The sequence below is a fragment of the Sapajus apella genome, unplaced genomic scaffold (assembly GCF_009761245.1).
Source record: "Sapajus apella isolate SASKATOON/1434 unplaced genomic scaffold, GSC_monkey_1.0 scaffold31, whole genome shotgun sequence".
In the NCBI taxonomy this organism is placed as follows: domain Eukaryota; kingdom Metazoa; phylum Chordata; class Mammalia; order Primates; family Cebidae; genus Sapajus; species Sapajus apella.
This window is the reverse complement of record NW_022436971.1, coordinates 5,126,355-5,144,213: the sequence shown is the minus strand read 5'-3', so window position 1 is coordinate 5,144,213 and position 17,859 is coordinate 5,126,355. Positions and strand designations below refer to the sequence as shown.

Sequence of the window (17,859 nt, the reverse complement as noted above, 5' to 3'; positions counted from 1 at the left end):
CTGGGTTTTAGAATGACTAGAGATCTGTTCAGACTGAGAAGAACCACTACTCACCACCCTCTCAGCCTACAACTAGTCTGAGTAGGATATAAGGATGTCCCTTGAGACATTGGAGTTAATTTGAAGGGTGGGAAGGAATCAGATTCCTAAATAACTCTTAGATTGTATTAGCAATTTGCAATTCCTTTGAAGGGCTGTTGAAAGTCGGAACTAATATAGCATTTTAGCAATTATACCAATTTGATTGACTAATGGTATCAGAACAAAGTAGAGCCATATAAAAGACTCAATTTTGGCTGGGTGGGGGGGGTCATGCCTAAATTCCCAGCACTTGGGAGGGAAGAGAGGCTGAGGTGGGAGGACAGCTTGAGGCAAGGAGTTCAAGACCACCCTCTTTAAAAAAAGGGAAAGAGAGAGAGGGAGAGAGGCCCTATTTCTATCAGCATCTTTTACTGATTATATTTGAAGATAGTTCACTTTTGAAAAGCTCTTCTATTCCTTAATATTACCAAAGATAATCTTTAACAGGACCAGATGTGCTTCTCACAACTGATTCAACCTGAATCAAGTGAGGGCCAGGTACAAGGGAAGCTAGGAATCTACATCTATGTGGGAAAATGTTTAAGGACAAAAATAGCATTTCAACTCATTTCATCAGAAAATATATTTTAATAATATTGTAGTAGAAAAGAATCACTAAAACCATTTAAATCTACATTGTTTGCCATGTTAGTATTTTTTCCAGCTTCAGTTGGGAAAAAAAATCATTATTTTCAACACTCATATATAAAAATAATTTAATGGGGATCAGAAAAGTCAAAATAGTCAAGCACAATCCCTATTAACAGAGTAAAAGTGAAATAGAGCAATAATGTTAACAGATTGTAGTGTAGGAAATGAGAATGGACACAATAGTTTTTTAACCATATTTTAAATTAAGTATAACACATAAAAACTGTATAAAACAAAATGTCCAATATAACAATAATTTTAATATGAACAGCTAAGTGGGCCAAGAAATAAACGCTGCCAGAAGCTCTGCATGTGCATCTTCTAATCACAGGTCCTTCTTCTGCTCCCATCTTAGGTAACCTTGTCTTTATATCTATACTTGTCATCTCTTAATATTTTAATCACTTCCTTATCTTGTTTTAAATTAATAGTTACCATCTCTTAATAATACAGCTGATTTCTGCCTGTTGATGAACTTTATATAAATGCAATCACATAGTATACTTTTGTGGTTTTATCTCTTTCACTCAATATTATGCCTAGAAGATTCATTCATGTTGATGTGTATAGCAATAGCTTATTCACTATCCTTGCTGTATGATCTCCCATTGTATGACTGTATCGCATCGTATGATTATATCATAACTTCCATCTAGTATGCCCCTTATGCATATGCTACACCTTTTATAGTTGTCCCGCAGTCCTTAGATATTTTTTTTTCTCTCTTCCCAGTCTTTGTTTTCTTTGCTTTTCAGTTTTGGAGGTTTATGTTTGAGATATTCTCAGGCTCAGAGACTCTTTCTTTAGCCATGTTCAATCTACTGATAAGCCTATCAAAGGCATTCTTTATTTTACAATGTTTTTACTCTCTACCATTTCTCTTTGCTTTTGCCTTAGTATTTCTATCTCTCTTTTACAGTGTCCACCTATTCTTGCATGCTGCCTTCTTTATCTATCACAGCCATTAGTATATTAATCACAGTGGATTTAAATTCCTCATCTGATAATTCAGAATCCCTACATGTCTGGGTCTGAAGCTTGCTCTAGTCTCCTCAGATTGTATTATTTGCCTTTTGGTATGCCTTGTAATTTTTTCTTGGTAGCTGGACATGATATACTAGGTAAAAGGAACTTCTGCAAATCAGCTTTTAGTAATATAGTAGATAGGTGGGGTAAAGGGGAGGTGAGACATTCTATCATCCTCTGATTAAGTCTCAGTCTTTTACTAAGCATTTGTTTCCAGTCTACAAACTTGTAAGTGTTTCCTCAGTATTCTTCTCCCCTCTTTGGTAGGACAGGATGGCTAGAGCTGTCTGGAGTTTAGTATTTCCCTTCTCTGATGCAGAAGGTTAAAGTTGACAAGAGTTAGGTATTTCCCTTCCATGGAGTCAGGCTCTAATAATACCCCACCAGGTTAGGATTTAGCTAACTAATTTCTCCTGGCGGCAAACCTTATTAAGAAGAGTACAGTGCTCTGGCATATTTCAAAATGGTTCTGCTGCCAGAAGTACACAGGGATTTTTCTGCAACATTTACTATGAGAATCTAATTGAGCTCATGTAGGTAAGTCTAACAAAATAGTGGGGTTTCCCCATGACTGGGTCCCCCTGGAGTTTTTAACTTTCAGCGTTGTTCACACTGAACCTCCTGTAATTCGTCAATTACAGTTCAGGTTTTTCTACCATGGTACTGCTTCCTGTGGGATTTCTATTTGTGACTGTATGCCCTAGTAAGCTGTGACTCTCAGTATGTACCAGTCTGTCTCTCTAGTCTTTTGGGGACAGTGGTTTCCCTGTGTCCTCCCCTATCCTGGGTCCAATAAGAGGTAATTTCTCAGTTTGCTCAATGGTTTACTTGTTAGGGTTGGAGTAGCAACTTCTAAGCTCCCTACATGCAGAACTGGAAACTGGAAACATTTTTGTACATGTCTTTTGGTGCATGTATTTCTGTTGGCTACATCACTTCAAAGGAGAAATACTGGGTCACATAGTATGGGTATTTTCATCTTTAGCAGATAATTACAAAGAATTTCCAAAGTAGTTCTACCAATGCTCTTGCAACAGTGTACAAGGTGTACAAAGATTTCTATTTTTCTGTATCCTTGTCAACACTTGTTACATTTTGTTTTTCTAGCAGACATCCTAATAGGAGTTAGGTGATATATCGTGATTTTTATTTGCATTTCTCTGATAATTAGTGATGTTGAGCACCTTTTCATATACCTGTTAGTCATCTGTAATTTTTTTTTTGAAGAAATGTCTATACAAGTCCTTTGCCCATTTTTAAATTGCTAAGACAGTAGAATAGATTTCAAGTGTTCTTACCACAAAAAAAGATTAGCATGTAAGGTACTGCATAAGTTACTCAGCTTGATTTAGTCATTCTACAATATATGCCTGTTTCCAAGCACCGTATTGTACTTAATCTATACACTTTCTAGTTGTCAATTAAAAATATAAATTAAAAAACAAAATGTAATTGAGGCTAATAACTAATCAACTAAATGTCTTAGTTTAATATGTATGTTAATTAGCCATAAGAAATGATTATAACAATTTAAGCAATAAATAATAAATGAATAAAATATGTATAATGGTAGGAAGTCACAAGTCCTATAAGGGGGCAGATAAAATAGTAAGAGGGCTATAATTGCTAGGGGTTGTGGTACAGCTTTAAATGAGGTGTTTAGGGATGGCTTTGATGAAAAGGGAGTGAGCTAAGAGGTGCTTAGAAAAGTAAGTTTTTTTGGGGGGTAAGAGAGAAGAGCATGAGCAGAGGCCATGAGAGCTAATGTGGTGTGTTTGAGTAAGAGCCAGGTGAACAGGATTGCTGGAGCAGGGTGTGTGAAGAAGAGAACAGTTCAAGTGTTTATTAAAAAATGTCCTCAATGATTTAGAGAATATAAATGGTTAATTCAGTTAATACCAAACTAAAAGAAGAATGTACCACACAGATTCCATACTAGTTATGTAACCCATAGTACATAGGGAACTTCAGATTGATCAAATCAGCTGGCAGAAACAGGAAACAATCCATTACTTTTATAAATGATCCTTTACTGTGACCCAGGTTAAGGAAAACTGTATGTAAGGGAAACTCTAAAACTATATAAGCAACCACAGGGTTATACTTGGTTGATCTATATCAATAACAAATTGAGAATTAAAATGTACTCTGAAATCGTGGAAATGGACCAAAACAAGGAAGTTCTAATATGTACACTGAATGCATCATTGCCTTGTAAAAATATAAGAAGACCAAAGACTTCATCACAACTAATAGTTGATGAGACTGGTTTTCCTCTCTTGCCTTTGGAGAACAACAATTATTACCTGCTGGGTGAAACTTTTCCTAGATCTCGTAATGATAATTTCAATGAAATTTATAGTCCAAATTTGATAGGATAAGTCACAGTAATAAAAATTTCTTTCATTCTTCATATTGGTTAAAAAAAATCACCCAGGTCAAGGAAGTATGCCTAATGTTATAACACAGCTGTGCGGTGAAGGTTTCCAAATCTGTGTACATGACAAAACATTTTCTTATGTTACTATCTCATTAAAAAAAAGAACTCCCATGTTAGCCAATTCATTCTATCCTAAGAAAACATTTTTGCATATTTCACATTCTCTTTTGATATCTATCAGAATCAACTTTTGATAATGAAGCACAACTATGTTTTCTTGAACAGTACAGGAAAATAAATATGCACACTGGGACTTTTTATACTGGATACATTTTTGGGGGTCAGAGAAAGTATTCTGATGCTTATTTTTCTGGAATTTATTGTTATTACTGTCAATAATTTTTCAGAAAAGAAGCTAAGAAACAATTTGAGCTATGGCTACATGTAAGTATGGTGCTCAGGTGTGGATTGTGTGCGATCTGTTTCATTAAACAGGCTTTAACAAAAACAGTAAATCTTAAAAATCCTTCAAATAGTTCACCTGTCCTGTTTACATAGCTAACTGCAGATGCAACCAGTTTTCTGGGAGAGCAGCAGTGATGCCTATGTGTTATGACTAAATGAAGCCATGACAAGTAGTACTTCAACATCTTCAAAAGAACATTATCACTGCCACTCTGCCTATTTATTTATTAGTATCACCCACCTGATGCAGTAATGGCAGCATGCTCCCCCAGTATACAAGCAGAAAACCAAAGAACATAGTACACAGTTTCTCTTTTTATATGATTGCAACATTTGTAAGGCATGTCTTAGGCAATATGCAATGTAAACCAGACAGCCTTCAAAGATAAAGCTGCTAGCTGTCAAAACATAGGTCTAGAAGTAATCCTAGTTTAATTTATCTCCTCCCCCATATGGCCATGTGTTCCTCTCCTTAGGATCACACTGGAAACACAAGCCTAGTCAGCTTATTTAATAAGTACGCAGTTTATAAACTGCAAATGCCATTATATTTTAATCAAGAGGTTGCTTTTTGAGATTTTTCTACTCTGTCTTAAAAACTTTGTACGTCAGAAAGATAATATGCCTCGCAGGTAAGTACTTAGATTAACAGTAGTAGTGATAGCTGACTATTTTCTCGGTATTACACTTATGCACTTCATATATATTCTTTCATTTAATACACATAAAAACCTTATGAAGTTCCCTTATTCCATTGAAGAGAAAACTGAGGTTTGGCCACAAAGTGACAAAGATGAGATATGAATTCAAGCAGGATGACTTCTGAGCTCACGCCATTAACTGTTATATACATTATATACTTACATATAAAATAAGTTCTTTGTAATCATTATCGTCTGGAGGCAATTTTCTTAGGTTGTGCCAATTACTACTATTATTGTTAGATATGGGCTAATCTTTACAAGTGTCTCAAATCATTTAGCTCCAGAAATAATTAAACCCATATCCTAAGAAGTAAAGCATGAGGTCTTTCAACTACTGATTACTGAAACAAAATTATGCCATTTTAGTATGTTTCAGTCAGGATGGTACTCAAGAAACTAACCACTTTTGCCATTTTCCATTCATGTGAATTATATTCAGGCCTCCTGGGGCAGATATTTTTCTACACTTTAATTACCTGAATGTGAAAAAGAAAAAACAAAGCCATTTCATAAGTTTAATCTTCATGTCAGGGTTGTTAATTATAAGGAATGTTTGCATATTTGCCGAGACCTTTACATAACTTATAACTGCACAAACATCTACAACTTAGCTTCAGTATCTTCCTATAGCCCATTCTTCTCAAGCTTTTATCATTTTATAATATCTGCACTTATTTTGAATGCAAAATGCTGTTCTCCTCATCTTGAAATCTGATGGAAACCACTTTGTTTTGGTTAGTTTCAATTCAGAAACACTGAGAGCTCATTCGGAAAACAATGAGGCTCACAAGCTCACTGCAAATTATTCTTTACCCACTGCTCCACAGTAAAACCATCTCTTAGGGAGCACCTGTTATTCTGAATTGAGCAGTGTTCTCCAGGTAGCCTCAGAATTCAGTGAATAATGAATAGCACATTTTCGTGTCTATAGCTACAAAATTCTCATATGACTACTATGGTCTTTGGCAGTATCAGCCCTTTCTCATGGTTCCTAGAAGTAAAGCTGCACAGAATGTGACAGGATGGCTCTGCTAATCAAGAAGCTGCTACTTGGCATAAACGTGGAGCTGGAGTGTTATGTGTGGATCAGGAACACACACACACACACACACACACACCCACCAATATGTTTGGCAATGGCACTGGGACTGTTCAAAATTAAAACCCCCAATATTTAAAAGTGCAGGCCTAGCATGACTGGGAGGGGGAGCCATTCATTAGATCTACTGGTTGTTCATTGGCTTGTTCATTTGTTCATTCATGAGGATATACTGAGTACCTACAGTATGCCAGGTATTGTGCTGAGTGCTGGAGACACAGGGGTGACAAGACAAAGTCCCTGCCTTCAGAGAACATAAAGTCTAGTGGGAGAGATATTTAGAGAGGTAGCAGGACATGGGAAATGGAGAGTAAAATAGAAACATACAAAATGGGCACTCAAAACCTCTTCTCTATAAGGGCCCAAGAACCTTTGAAAAGAAGCTCAGAAAAAAATTTTCTTGACAAACACTGAGCATCTACATGAACAAAGTGCTGATGATAGAACACAGGGTTATTCAGTGAAACCAGTAAAAAAATTTATTCCCTACTTAACTTTGCTGAAAGACACTGTGAAACATGAATATCGTACTTCAGTTCCAGACACTAAAATGCCATTTTTATACCACTACTAAGATGAGGCAAAACTATCTGTGATAGGGTTTCAGACCAAGAACGAATGATACAATGCAAAGGCCCATAGCCAGAGGCATGTCCAGGGCACACAACACAGCACCAGCCACAAGGGATTTCTGCCACAGAAGCTGCCCTAGGACACTCCCAGCTTCTCAGAAGTCAACTGGAAAGCAAAGAGTGCAGCTTTCTGGTTCCGTTTTATCTGGCAAGAAGCAAATCCATCAGTTAGGGCAGCTAAGACCCCAGGAGATAGAGACTAAACCTTGGGAATATAAGCAGTTAACTCATAGATAAAAGGTTAGGCCCAAAGGACTGAAGAAGTGTGTAAATCTCCATATCAGCTTTGATAATGGAACAGGTTTGGATCTGCCCTGCTTAGTTCAGAAAAGAAGACGTATCTGATGTTTATTTCTTCTTCACAGGTCTCTGAAGGGGGTTTCTTCCTCCCATTTACTCCCAGACAGAACAGCTTCATAAGGGTAGCATCCCTCCTGGTGGTGCCATGGTATCTCCCAGGCTCAGCAATAACCTAAAAATAATTCCTGATTTCTACCACTGCCTTACTAAACTTCATTTTTTTTTTTTTTTGAGACAAAGTCTCACTTTGCCACCCAGCCTGGAGTGCAGTGGTGCAGTCTCGGCTCACTGCAACCACCACCTGCTGGGTTCCAGCAATTCTTCCATCTCACCCTCCCTAGTAGCTGCGATTGCATGCATGTGCCACCACACCCAGCTAATTTTTGTACTTTTGGTAGGGAGGGAATTTCACCACATTGGCCAGGCTGCTTTCTAACTCCTGACCTCAGGTGATCCACCCGCCTCAGCCTCCCAAAGTGTTAGGATTACAGGCATGAGCCACTGCGCCTGCCCTGCCTTACTAAACATCTAGGATCTCAGCTTCTGCAGAGCTTAGAGAAAGGACAGCTGACTCTGGGGAGACTCTACATTCCCTGGGAATGGGACTGGACAGCATTTCTGATAGACTTTGTCCATTAAAAGTGCCCCCATGGTATCTGAAAATGTTCTATGATGAAACTGGGGATCATATGCTCTGTGTTAGTCAGTAACTAAGAAATTCACCTAACTCAATGCTTCTAGACAGTTGTTCACTGAATACAGCTAATATTTCCAATTGATAGAATCAACTGACAGTTTCCAAATGCATACTGCAAAAGTTTGCATTAAGTTATTAAGCACATTTGTCACCATTATTTCAAAGCAGACTGATTTTCTTTCTATCAAAAAGACACATGCACTTATATGTTCATTGTTGCACTATTCGTAATAACAAAGGCATGGAAACAACCTACGTGCCCATCAGTGGTAGGCTGAATAAAGAAAATGTGGTACATATACTCCATGGACTACTATGCAGCCATAAAAAGGAATGAAATCATGTCCTTTGCAGCAACATGGATGGAGCTGGAGGCCATTATCTTAAGCAAATTAATGCAGGAACTGAAAACCAAATGCTGCATGTTCTTACTTGCAGATGGGAGCTAAACATTGTGCACATATGGATATAAACATGGGAACAATAAACACTGTGGACTACTAGAGGATGGGGGCATTGAAAAACTACCTATTGGGTGCCATGCTCACTACCGGGGTCACAGGATCTGTACCACAAGCCTCAGCATCATGCAATATTCCCATGTGACAAACCTACATATGTACCCTCTGTATCTAAAATAAAAGTTGAAATTTTTTTTTTAAAAGCAATCTGATTTTGAAATAATTCTATAATATTCTCAATTAAGTTCCACCTTTCTTTTTAAAGGTAAAAAGCATATATTTTATTTTCAACATTGTAAAATCTTTATGTAAGGATTTCCTGGAATATACTTTCCACCAGTAAAGTATAATTACTGCAGGAAAGATGTACATTCTGTTAGGGAAAGCACCCTGCGAGTGCTTCAGTTAGTCCTCCTATAGATCACCATAAAATATGTGGCTTCAGACTTTTATTTTAAGGTAAAAATGTTTCTTCTTTTGAAAAATTACTCCAAAGCAATGAGGAGGTCATGAAACAAACATAACCTCTACCTTTAATGAATCTAGGAGACAGTTGTAACAAGAAGCCGCAATACACTCTCCCTCAGTCCTATGAGGGTAAATGCCCTTTAAACATATTTATTCTATTTACACATTTTAACTTATTCAATAAGTTAAAAATAGAATTCCCATTCATCTATTGATTTCAAGTGGGAAAACTTCCTTAATATAAATAAGAAACAACAGGTTGACAGACATTAAAGTCTCTAACATGAAAGATAGCACAACAAATGTAAAAGAAACTCAGAGGAAAAGACAATGATGAATCAGAATAAATTATAACTGGTTTGAGCTAAGAGAAAATACTATATCAATGATGAGTGGGATATAAAAGGAACACTCAATAAACAAAGCAGTATTCTATTTATTTATTTATTTATCTATTTTTACAGAGACAAGGTCTTGCTCTGTTGCCCAGGCTGGAGTGCAGTGGTATGGTCATAGCTCACATCAGCTTCAATCTCCTGGGCTCAAGTGATCCTCCTGTCTCAGCCTCCTAAGTAGCTGGAATTATAGGCATGCACCACCACACCAGGCTAATTTTTGTATTTTTTGCAGAGACAGGGTCTCAGTATGTTGCCCAAGCTGGTCTTGACCTCCCGACTTCCAGCAATTCTTCCACTTTGGCTTCCCAAAGCGCTGGGATTACAGGCATGAGCCACTGTGCCTGGTCAAGACAGTAGCATTAAAAAATTTTTTTTATACTTCAATAAAAAAAAATCAGTGAAAAGGTTAGGAGATTAAGAGTGGAAAAAAAATTCCACTGAAAGCATAGAGATGAGCAGGTGGAAAGAAAAAAAGAGATCCAATCCAGGAAAACTAATGTCCTATTAAATGAGTTCTAGAAAGAAAAGACAGGGAAGGAGGAAAGGGAACATGACAGAAATAATACATAAAAGTTTCCTCCAAACTGAACAAGACGAATACGTAGGTCTTCATATTGAAATAGCCATCAAGTGTCAACGGCAATGTATTAGTCTCCAGCAGCTGCGGTAACAAATTGCTACAAATGGGTGGCTTCAAATAACAAAAATTTACTCTCTGGCAATTTTGGAGGCCAGATCAGTATCACTGGGCTGAAATCAAGATGCCATTGCTGCACTGTTTCAAGAAGCCCTGGGGAGAATCCATTCCTTGCTTCTTCCAGCTTCTGATGGCTGCTGATACTCCTTGGCCTATGGCCTCATCATGCCCAGAGTTTTACTTTTTAATAGCTCAGAAATTCACCAAGTTGATAGTTACAGCTACATGATTTGAGCTCACCTCACTCATTCTAAGCTGTTGTGTGTGTTTTTTTTAGAGGGAACAACCCCCCCCACCAAAACCAGGTACCTTCAATGTGAAACTCATAAACACTCACACATATCAGGTCAATCTGGTTCTCCACCTAACCCTAGTTTCACTGTACAGTAATAGCCCATGCTTCCAGTGTAATGTAAAAATGTGAGAAGCTAATAACTGCATGCCACTGTCTGCTACTTCTCTGTGACTATTATTTCCTGAGACATATATAAATTAATAAAAGCTCCAATTTTATATTTTTAAATCTTTTTAATAAAAGAAACATTTTCATCTTCACTTTACTTATTTTAACCAATGATCTAAAATGTGAAATCCAAACTTGTACTAGATTGACTTGGCCCCTGTCTCCCTTTTCTAATTATAGTCAGATCCTGCATAATTGTTCAAATACAGGTGACTGGAATAACCTCCATGGAAATACAAATATCACTGGCTGACAGGATATATTTCCAAAAAGTATACATCTATATGTAGCTAATATACACAATACATTCAAGAAGTTGGCTTAATTGCAAGTTTTACTACTTCATTTGTTGGTTGGTATAAAGGTATATTTAAATGTTTCTTCTGGACCACAGGACCACAGGATATGGAAGAGTGTGGGGAGGGCATGCATACACACACACACACACACACACACACACACACACACACACACACACACACACATAATATAATATAATATAATATAATGCAATGAAAGTTTTCAAGTCAACTAACTATGGCCTTCTAGACTAATTCTACTTAGAGAACATAATTGTTACTGGTTAAAGGATAATTTCCACTTGCTAGTTAATAAGGCAGAACCTATTCAATTATTTCTGCTCCTTCTCAAAATCCATGTAAAAGAAAATAATTTAAAAATATATGATCCCAGTAGAACAAGGAGGACAAGAGAATACTGGTAGCAGATGAGAGGTGACAACAGAATTTAAAAAGTTGGAAAGTAGACAGAGGAACAAACAGAATGACAGCTGAATAACTGGTGCCTCCAGAGAAGGGGATACAAATAAAGACACCTCATTCACAGAACCTTTGAAGGTGGAGAACATGCACTGAGGCAAAAACAGAGGTACTGGCTGAAAATCATTTCTTCCACACTACTGAAACTGCTCGAAGTCACCAAAGATCTCCACATTGCTAAATCCAATAGTCAGTTCTCAGTCCTTATCTAATGTGACCTGTATGATGTATCCAGCAGAGCTGGCCACTGTTCTCCTTGATACACTTATTTTAGTTGGCTCCAAGAATAATACATCACTGGTTTTTCTTTTCACTTCTCTGGTCTTTCCCTTTCAATCTCCTTTGACAACAGACATCTCAGACTGAAAAAAATAAACCCACTAACTTCCTAGTCTACATTTCCACTTGAGATGTCTAAACAACATATTGAACTTCATATTTCAAAACTAAACTTCTGATCGTCACCCAACCTAATCCATCCAGTGTTCCTTAATTCAGTTAATGGCAACTCATCCATCTTTCCTGCTCAGCTCCAAACTTCACAGTCACTCTAGGTCCTCGCTTTCTCTCACATTCCGCATCTAATCAATTAGGAAATTCTTTGGCTTTCCCTTTAACATACATGCACAATCGGATCCCTCTTCCTCACCTCAACTGCTACCTCGATGGTCCAATCACCATTCACACCTGCATCCCTCACCTGAATTATTCCAACAGCCTGTAACAGGCCTTCCTGCTTCCATTCTTGTTCTTTTTTATAAAAAAAAAAAAAAAAAAAAACAGGGGAAAGCATGAACGCAGTCCCCCCTACCACAAATTATGCAGTCAAGTTTCCCACATTTGGGGAAATCACACAGGTCAGCACATCTGGAGTGCAATGGATAAGCCTCGCCCCGGGAAAACCGCCTTCGTGGTCATGGTATCTCCCTTGCCAGGTAGGCACTCCATTCTTGTTCTTACAGTCTATTCTAAACACAGCAGTCAGAATGTTCCTTTCAAAACCGAAGTCCATGACACTCCTGCTTTATTCAGAGTAAAAGCAGTCTTTGACACTGCTCTCTTTATTACTTCATACCTTATTCACTTTGCTCCAGTCACACTGGCCTTGCTGTTTCTCAAACAGGCATACTCCTGGCCTTAAAGCCTTTGTAATAAGTATTCTGCTGTTTAGAACCCTGTACCCTAGATAGCTATGCGGCTAACTACCTCCAGCAGGTCACTTCTATGATGCCTAATAAACATCTTGCTTAAAATTGCAGTTACAACAGGAGCCAGACTTAAGTGGTTCCCAGTGGCCAAATATGGAATAATTTTATCACCAAAATCAATATAGTAATGAATCATATATCTTTAATACATCAGAAATTCATAAGTCCATGCTGATACATACATACATACTATACATACATAATAAAGGAAGGTTCTTGCTTATAATAAAATACTGAGTTCTAATGGGTTTATATGGAGAAAGTACTACAGTTAGAAGATCATAGTGAAGATTGGATCAGGCAAGGGTAAGTAATAGATGTTGAATCTAGGAGAAAATTTTGTTGAAGAGCAGGATATTGACATAGAAAAAAAAAAGTACCTCCCCACAGATTGTTTATTCATTGCTAAGAAAAAGTAAAGTCTGCAGTGGAGAAATTTTGGATAACATCTTGATTAGGTGATTGAAATTAATATCACCAATGATGAGCAGCTGGATGCCATGTGCCTGTAAATGATCTCCCCTGAGAAGGACATGGCATCACCTATGAGGTATTATATTATAGCTAAGAATGCAAAACCTCAATCTAATCATGAGAAACATACAAATTATATTACAGCTAAGAATGCAGAACCTCAATCTAGTCATAAGAAAACATGAGAAAAATATAACTATAGTTCCTTTTTGGAAAAGAACTATATTCTTCAAAATGTCAGTTTTATGAAAAAACAAAGGAATACTCTTGAGATGTTTCATACTAAAGGAAAATAAAGAAACATGAGAATTCAAGGCAATACCTGACTCTCCAGACATAGTGGAGGGAGGAAATGCTATCAAGGACATTGGTGGGCCAAATGACAAAATGGGAATATGCAATGTAGATTAAAGTATTACATCAATATTACATTTACTGACGTTGATAACTGTACTGTGGTTAAGGGCAATAATATATTCAATTTACTTTTAAATGATTCAAGTAGAAATATTGCGTGTGTGTGTGTGTGTGTGTAGGGGAGCAAATAAAGCAAATGAAGTAAAACAATAACAACAGGTAAATCTGATAAAAGCGTATCTTGTGTTGTTGCACTATTCTTTGTCTTGCAGCTCTTCTGTAAGTTTGAAATTATTTCTAAATAAAAAGTTTTAAAAATCACTTGCAGTCCACCACTGCCCTCTATCCCCCAGCCATGGTGCTTCCAATCCCCTTTATCTTGCTCCGCTCTTTATATCAAGGCAGTATCACCTTTAAACATATCAATTTCCTCATTTGTATGCTTATTACCATCTCTCCTTAGTAAACTGTAAACTCTGCATAAGCAGAGTTTGTTTTTGTTTCTTTTCCTATTTTGTTCACAAATGCATCCAAGACCATAACGGGTCTCAGTAACAGTTCAGGGCACAGAGCACACTTGAATAATGAAAGGGTGGCTGAGAGGCAGCCAGTCCCCTGGGACACCTGCCTCATCCATTACCCTCAAGCAACGCCTCCACACCTCCAGCATGGCCTGGAGGTTAATTCTGTGCAGAGATAGAAGAAAGAGCCTCCTGACCTGGACACACTGGGCATAGAAAGAGGCCAGGGAACATCATAAAAACAGAATAAGTGAAAGCCAAAGCACTAAATGCTAAGACACTCTCACATGCAAACTCCAGCTCCTTGAGCTGTTTGCTTCAGGATGCTGCGTGTTAGACAAGTGGTTTAAAAATGTTTCTCTGAAGAAACTTAATCGCTCCAGAAAAAAATATGTATACTGGAGAATTCCACACCAACAAAAGTTGGCTACCTGTCCAATTACCCCGTAGTACAGGTGACCAGCTGACAAAATCCAAGCCCATACAAAACCTCCCTATAGTTTTGGTGCCTCATTCTTTTTTTTTTGAGCCTAAGTCTAGCTCTGTCACCCAGGCTGGAGGGTAGTGGTGCAATCTCGGCTCTCTGCAACCTCCTCTGCTTCCCGGGTTCAAGCCTCCTGAGTAGATGGGAGTATGGGTGCCTGCCACCATGCCTGGCTAATTTTGTAGTTTTAGCAGAGATGGGGCTTCACCATATTGGTCGGGCTAGTCTCAAAATCCTGACCTCAGGTGATCCACTGGCCTCGGCCTTCCAAAGTGCTGGGATTACAGGCGTGAGCCACCATGTTCGTCCTGGTGCCTCATTCTTTAATATAAAGATAATGAATAAGTACCAGGCATTTGAGTAAAGTTTCACTTACAATAGACAGATCAGTATTTTTTTAAAAAGCACGAGAAAAGGAATTCAGAATGAACACAGACAATGCAAGAGCCTAACAAAAAACCCTAAAATATGTGTTTTCCTGAGAGAAAGAGTAAAAGAGAGAGAGAGAGAGAGAGAGAGAGATCGATCCATGAAATAAAAATAAAAAGGATATTACAAAAAGGAAGAAAAGAACAAGAAATTCCTTAGAAACTATTTGCATAGATGCCAAAATCAAAAGTTTAATTAGATGAATTGGAAGATAAAGTTGGGAAAATATCCCATATTTCTCATTGTAGAAAACTAAAAATCCAAAGAAATGGATAATGAAAAGAAAATAAATCAAGAAAATCTTTTCTGAAAGTATAACACACAAATAAGGAGAAAAAAAGAAGAGAAAAAAAAAATACAAGAGTTCCCAGTATGTAAGTATGCCAGTTTCTAGATTAAAAGGATAAACAGTCCAAGGAATATCATCATAAAATATAATACTGAGCATAAAGTGAATATTCTAAAATTTTCCAGAGGAAGAAAACAGTTCACAAAAATAATTAAAAACTCAAAATGACGTACTTCTCAATAGCAGAGCTGGAAGAACTTAAAGCTCAGCACCAGATGCTACTGGTATTGATGGGAGGTGAGGATGGCAGGCTATCTTGTTGGAGAGCAATCGTCTTGCCAAGAACAATTAGAAAAGTTGAGAAATTCTTTTAAAGTCCCTTTGAAGGCATCAGAGGCAGAGGAGATTTGAAGGCTAAAATGCTAGGGAAAAAACTTCAGAGAGGAGTGCTGAAATAGCTTTTCTTTGTTATTTGCTAATTTGCAAGCAGTAGCTAAGAGGGCAAGAAGCTGAAGAGAGTTTCTGAAAAATCTTGTGGGCTTAAGGGAAAACTTGGGAATTCTGTGCCCATTAAAGAGGAGGTACTCTAAGCTTTTAGTGGAAACTATTAAAGGACTATACCCTGGAAGTAGCAATGAACTGGAAATAGGCCAGCCCCTCCAAAGATAGCTTTGATTCAGCCCAATTCCCAATGGCATCAAAGTGATCTACCCTAAGTATAACTGCAAAAGCAAAGGAAAATCCTCCCTGGAGGAAGATAAGATTCTAGTATTATTTCAATAATTTTTCATATAATGCCAGGTATTCAGTTAAAAAAAAAAACTTACCAAACTGTAATGGCCACTTTTACATGTCAGCTTGACTGGGCCACAGGGTGCCCAGATATTTGGTCAAACAATTTGGATGTTTGAGGGTGTTTCTGGCTGAGATTAAATTTGAATGGTACACTAAGTGATGCATATTGCCCTCCCTAATGTGAGTGAGCCTCATCCAATCAGTTGAAGGCCTGAATAGAATCAAAAGGTTTAATAAAAGATAATTCCTTCTGCCTGATCACCTTCAAGCTGGGACTTTTTTATTTTCTGCCTTTAGACTCAAACTGAAACATCAGCTCTTCCTGGGTCTTGAGTCTGCCAGCCTTTGGACTGGAATTAAACCATCAGAAATTCTAGTTCTCAGACCTTTGGACTGAAACTAGAATTATATCATTGGCTCTCCTGGGTCTGCAGTTTGCTGGCTACAGATCTTGGGATCTGTCAACCTCCATAAACACGTGAGCCAATTTCTTACAATGAACCTCTTTCTATATACATACATTCCATTGGTTCTGTTTTTCTGGCAAACCTGGACTAATACACAAACACATGGATAGACAAGATAACATAACCAAAACAAGAAAGGAAAAAGCACAAGTAGAAATGCGACCATATGATAGGCAAAAAATATAATAGCTAAAATTGAGGATTAACAGATGGGTTTAAAGGTGTTTATACATAGCTCAAGCAAAGATTAGTGAAGTAGAATGTAAGTCAGAAGAAATATCTACAATGAGGCAGGGAGACGAACAAAAGAGTTATCGTATGTAGATTATACTTCAATTAAAAGGAAAGCTGAAAAATCTAATAAGAAAAATTAAAGAAATACATACTAACTATAATACAGGGTGGAATATGGAATAATTATGAGAAAAAGTGTTACGAAGGAAGGACAGAGTGAAAATGACTGGGAAGAATCAGGAAAGAGTTCATACAGGAGCTTATGTTTGAGAGGATGTTCCAGAAGAACAGAAGGCATCAGTTAGGTGGTGTGGGACAAAGCAGAAAGGAAGCAGTTCAACAAAGGCACACAGATTGGACAATGAGAAATTATCATCATCAGGATGGAGCCCTATGTGCAGGGACTGTAAGGCAAACACAGAAACTACGAATGGAAGGAAACAAGGGCCTTAAGGAGAACCCCCCTGGTACCCAGACAACCAGAATATGTCCCTAAGTTTTTATGAAATCTCTTCTAAAAAAATGTCAATCAACATTAACATAGTATTACTGATGCTCTCAGACGTTCTCCTTTGTAAGAGGGTATAAGAAGCTCCTCAGTGTCTTCTTGAGGGTAGTAGATTATGAAAGGGAAAAAGGCTGAATCTCTAATACTCAATTTGGCTTTTTGAAGAAGCTCCCGTAACAATACTGTTGAGGGGAGAAATTATTTGTTGAAATGTAGTTTCTGGACTGTGTCTGCATTCATGCATGCTCCCTGTGGTCTCTACATGACTGATGCTGGAAAATGATTTACTGTCTGGTTTCCTAGGGAGAGGTTTGCAGTATGACACTGGCTTCCATGTTTTATCTATCGATACACCTTCCTGATACCTGACAATCTTGCTTCTTCCCAAACAAATACAATTAGTCCGAAGTGGCCTGGAATGTGAGATCTCAAAGCAACCACATTTTATTCTTGTGAAGCATCTTTCATTTAGTGCCTGCTAGGCTTTTTCCATTTCAGGGAACTTTTTGTGGCCTACATTGCATATTGTTCACAGATTTTCCATACAAGCAAGAAGTGAGCGTAAAACAACCTCATACATTCTGGTTAACCATATTAGAGAGCTTTTTCCTTTCTTAAAGATCACAATCATACTTCTCATCTCCAAAAACAGACCTAGAAACAAGCTTCTATCTGAACTAAACAAAAGCCAAAAAGAAGCAATTTCACAGAATGTTGTTCATCTGTTTCCACTCCTCTCCCTGTTATGTCTTCTCTGATAGTTATGCTCTGTCCACTAAGGCTCTATGTGGG

The 17,859-nt window shown here is 37.7% G+C and overlaps 1 protein-coding gene and 1 non-coding gene across 9 annotated transcripts in view; both read right to left on the bottom strand.

Annotated features, from left to right (window-relative positions):
- LDAH (lipid droplet associated hydrolase) overlaps positions 1-17,859 on the bottom strand; it is a 124,439-nt gene that overhangs the window by 49,103 nt on the left and 57,477 nt on the right. The window contains exon 5 of one of the 8 annotated variants that reach the window (XM_032294006.1): positions 11,564-11,663. The exons of the other annotated variants lie outside the window; for them this stretch is intronic. Coding sequence (XP_032149897.1) covers positions 11,634-11,663 — 30 coding nt within the window. The 3' untranslated portion in view covers positions 11,564-11,633. Of the gene's footprint in view, positions 1-11,563; positions 11,664-17,859 lie in introns of those variants that run through there. 8 annotated transcript variants of the gene reach the window in all.
- Positions 12,082-12,244, bottom strand: LOC116562136. The gene has a single exon (XR_004273788.1). It is a non-coding gene; the product is annotated as a U1 spliceosomal RNA (small nuclear RNA).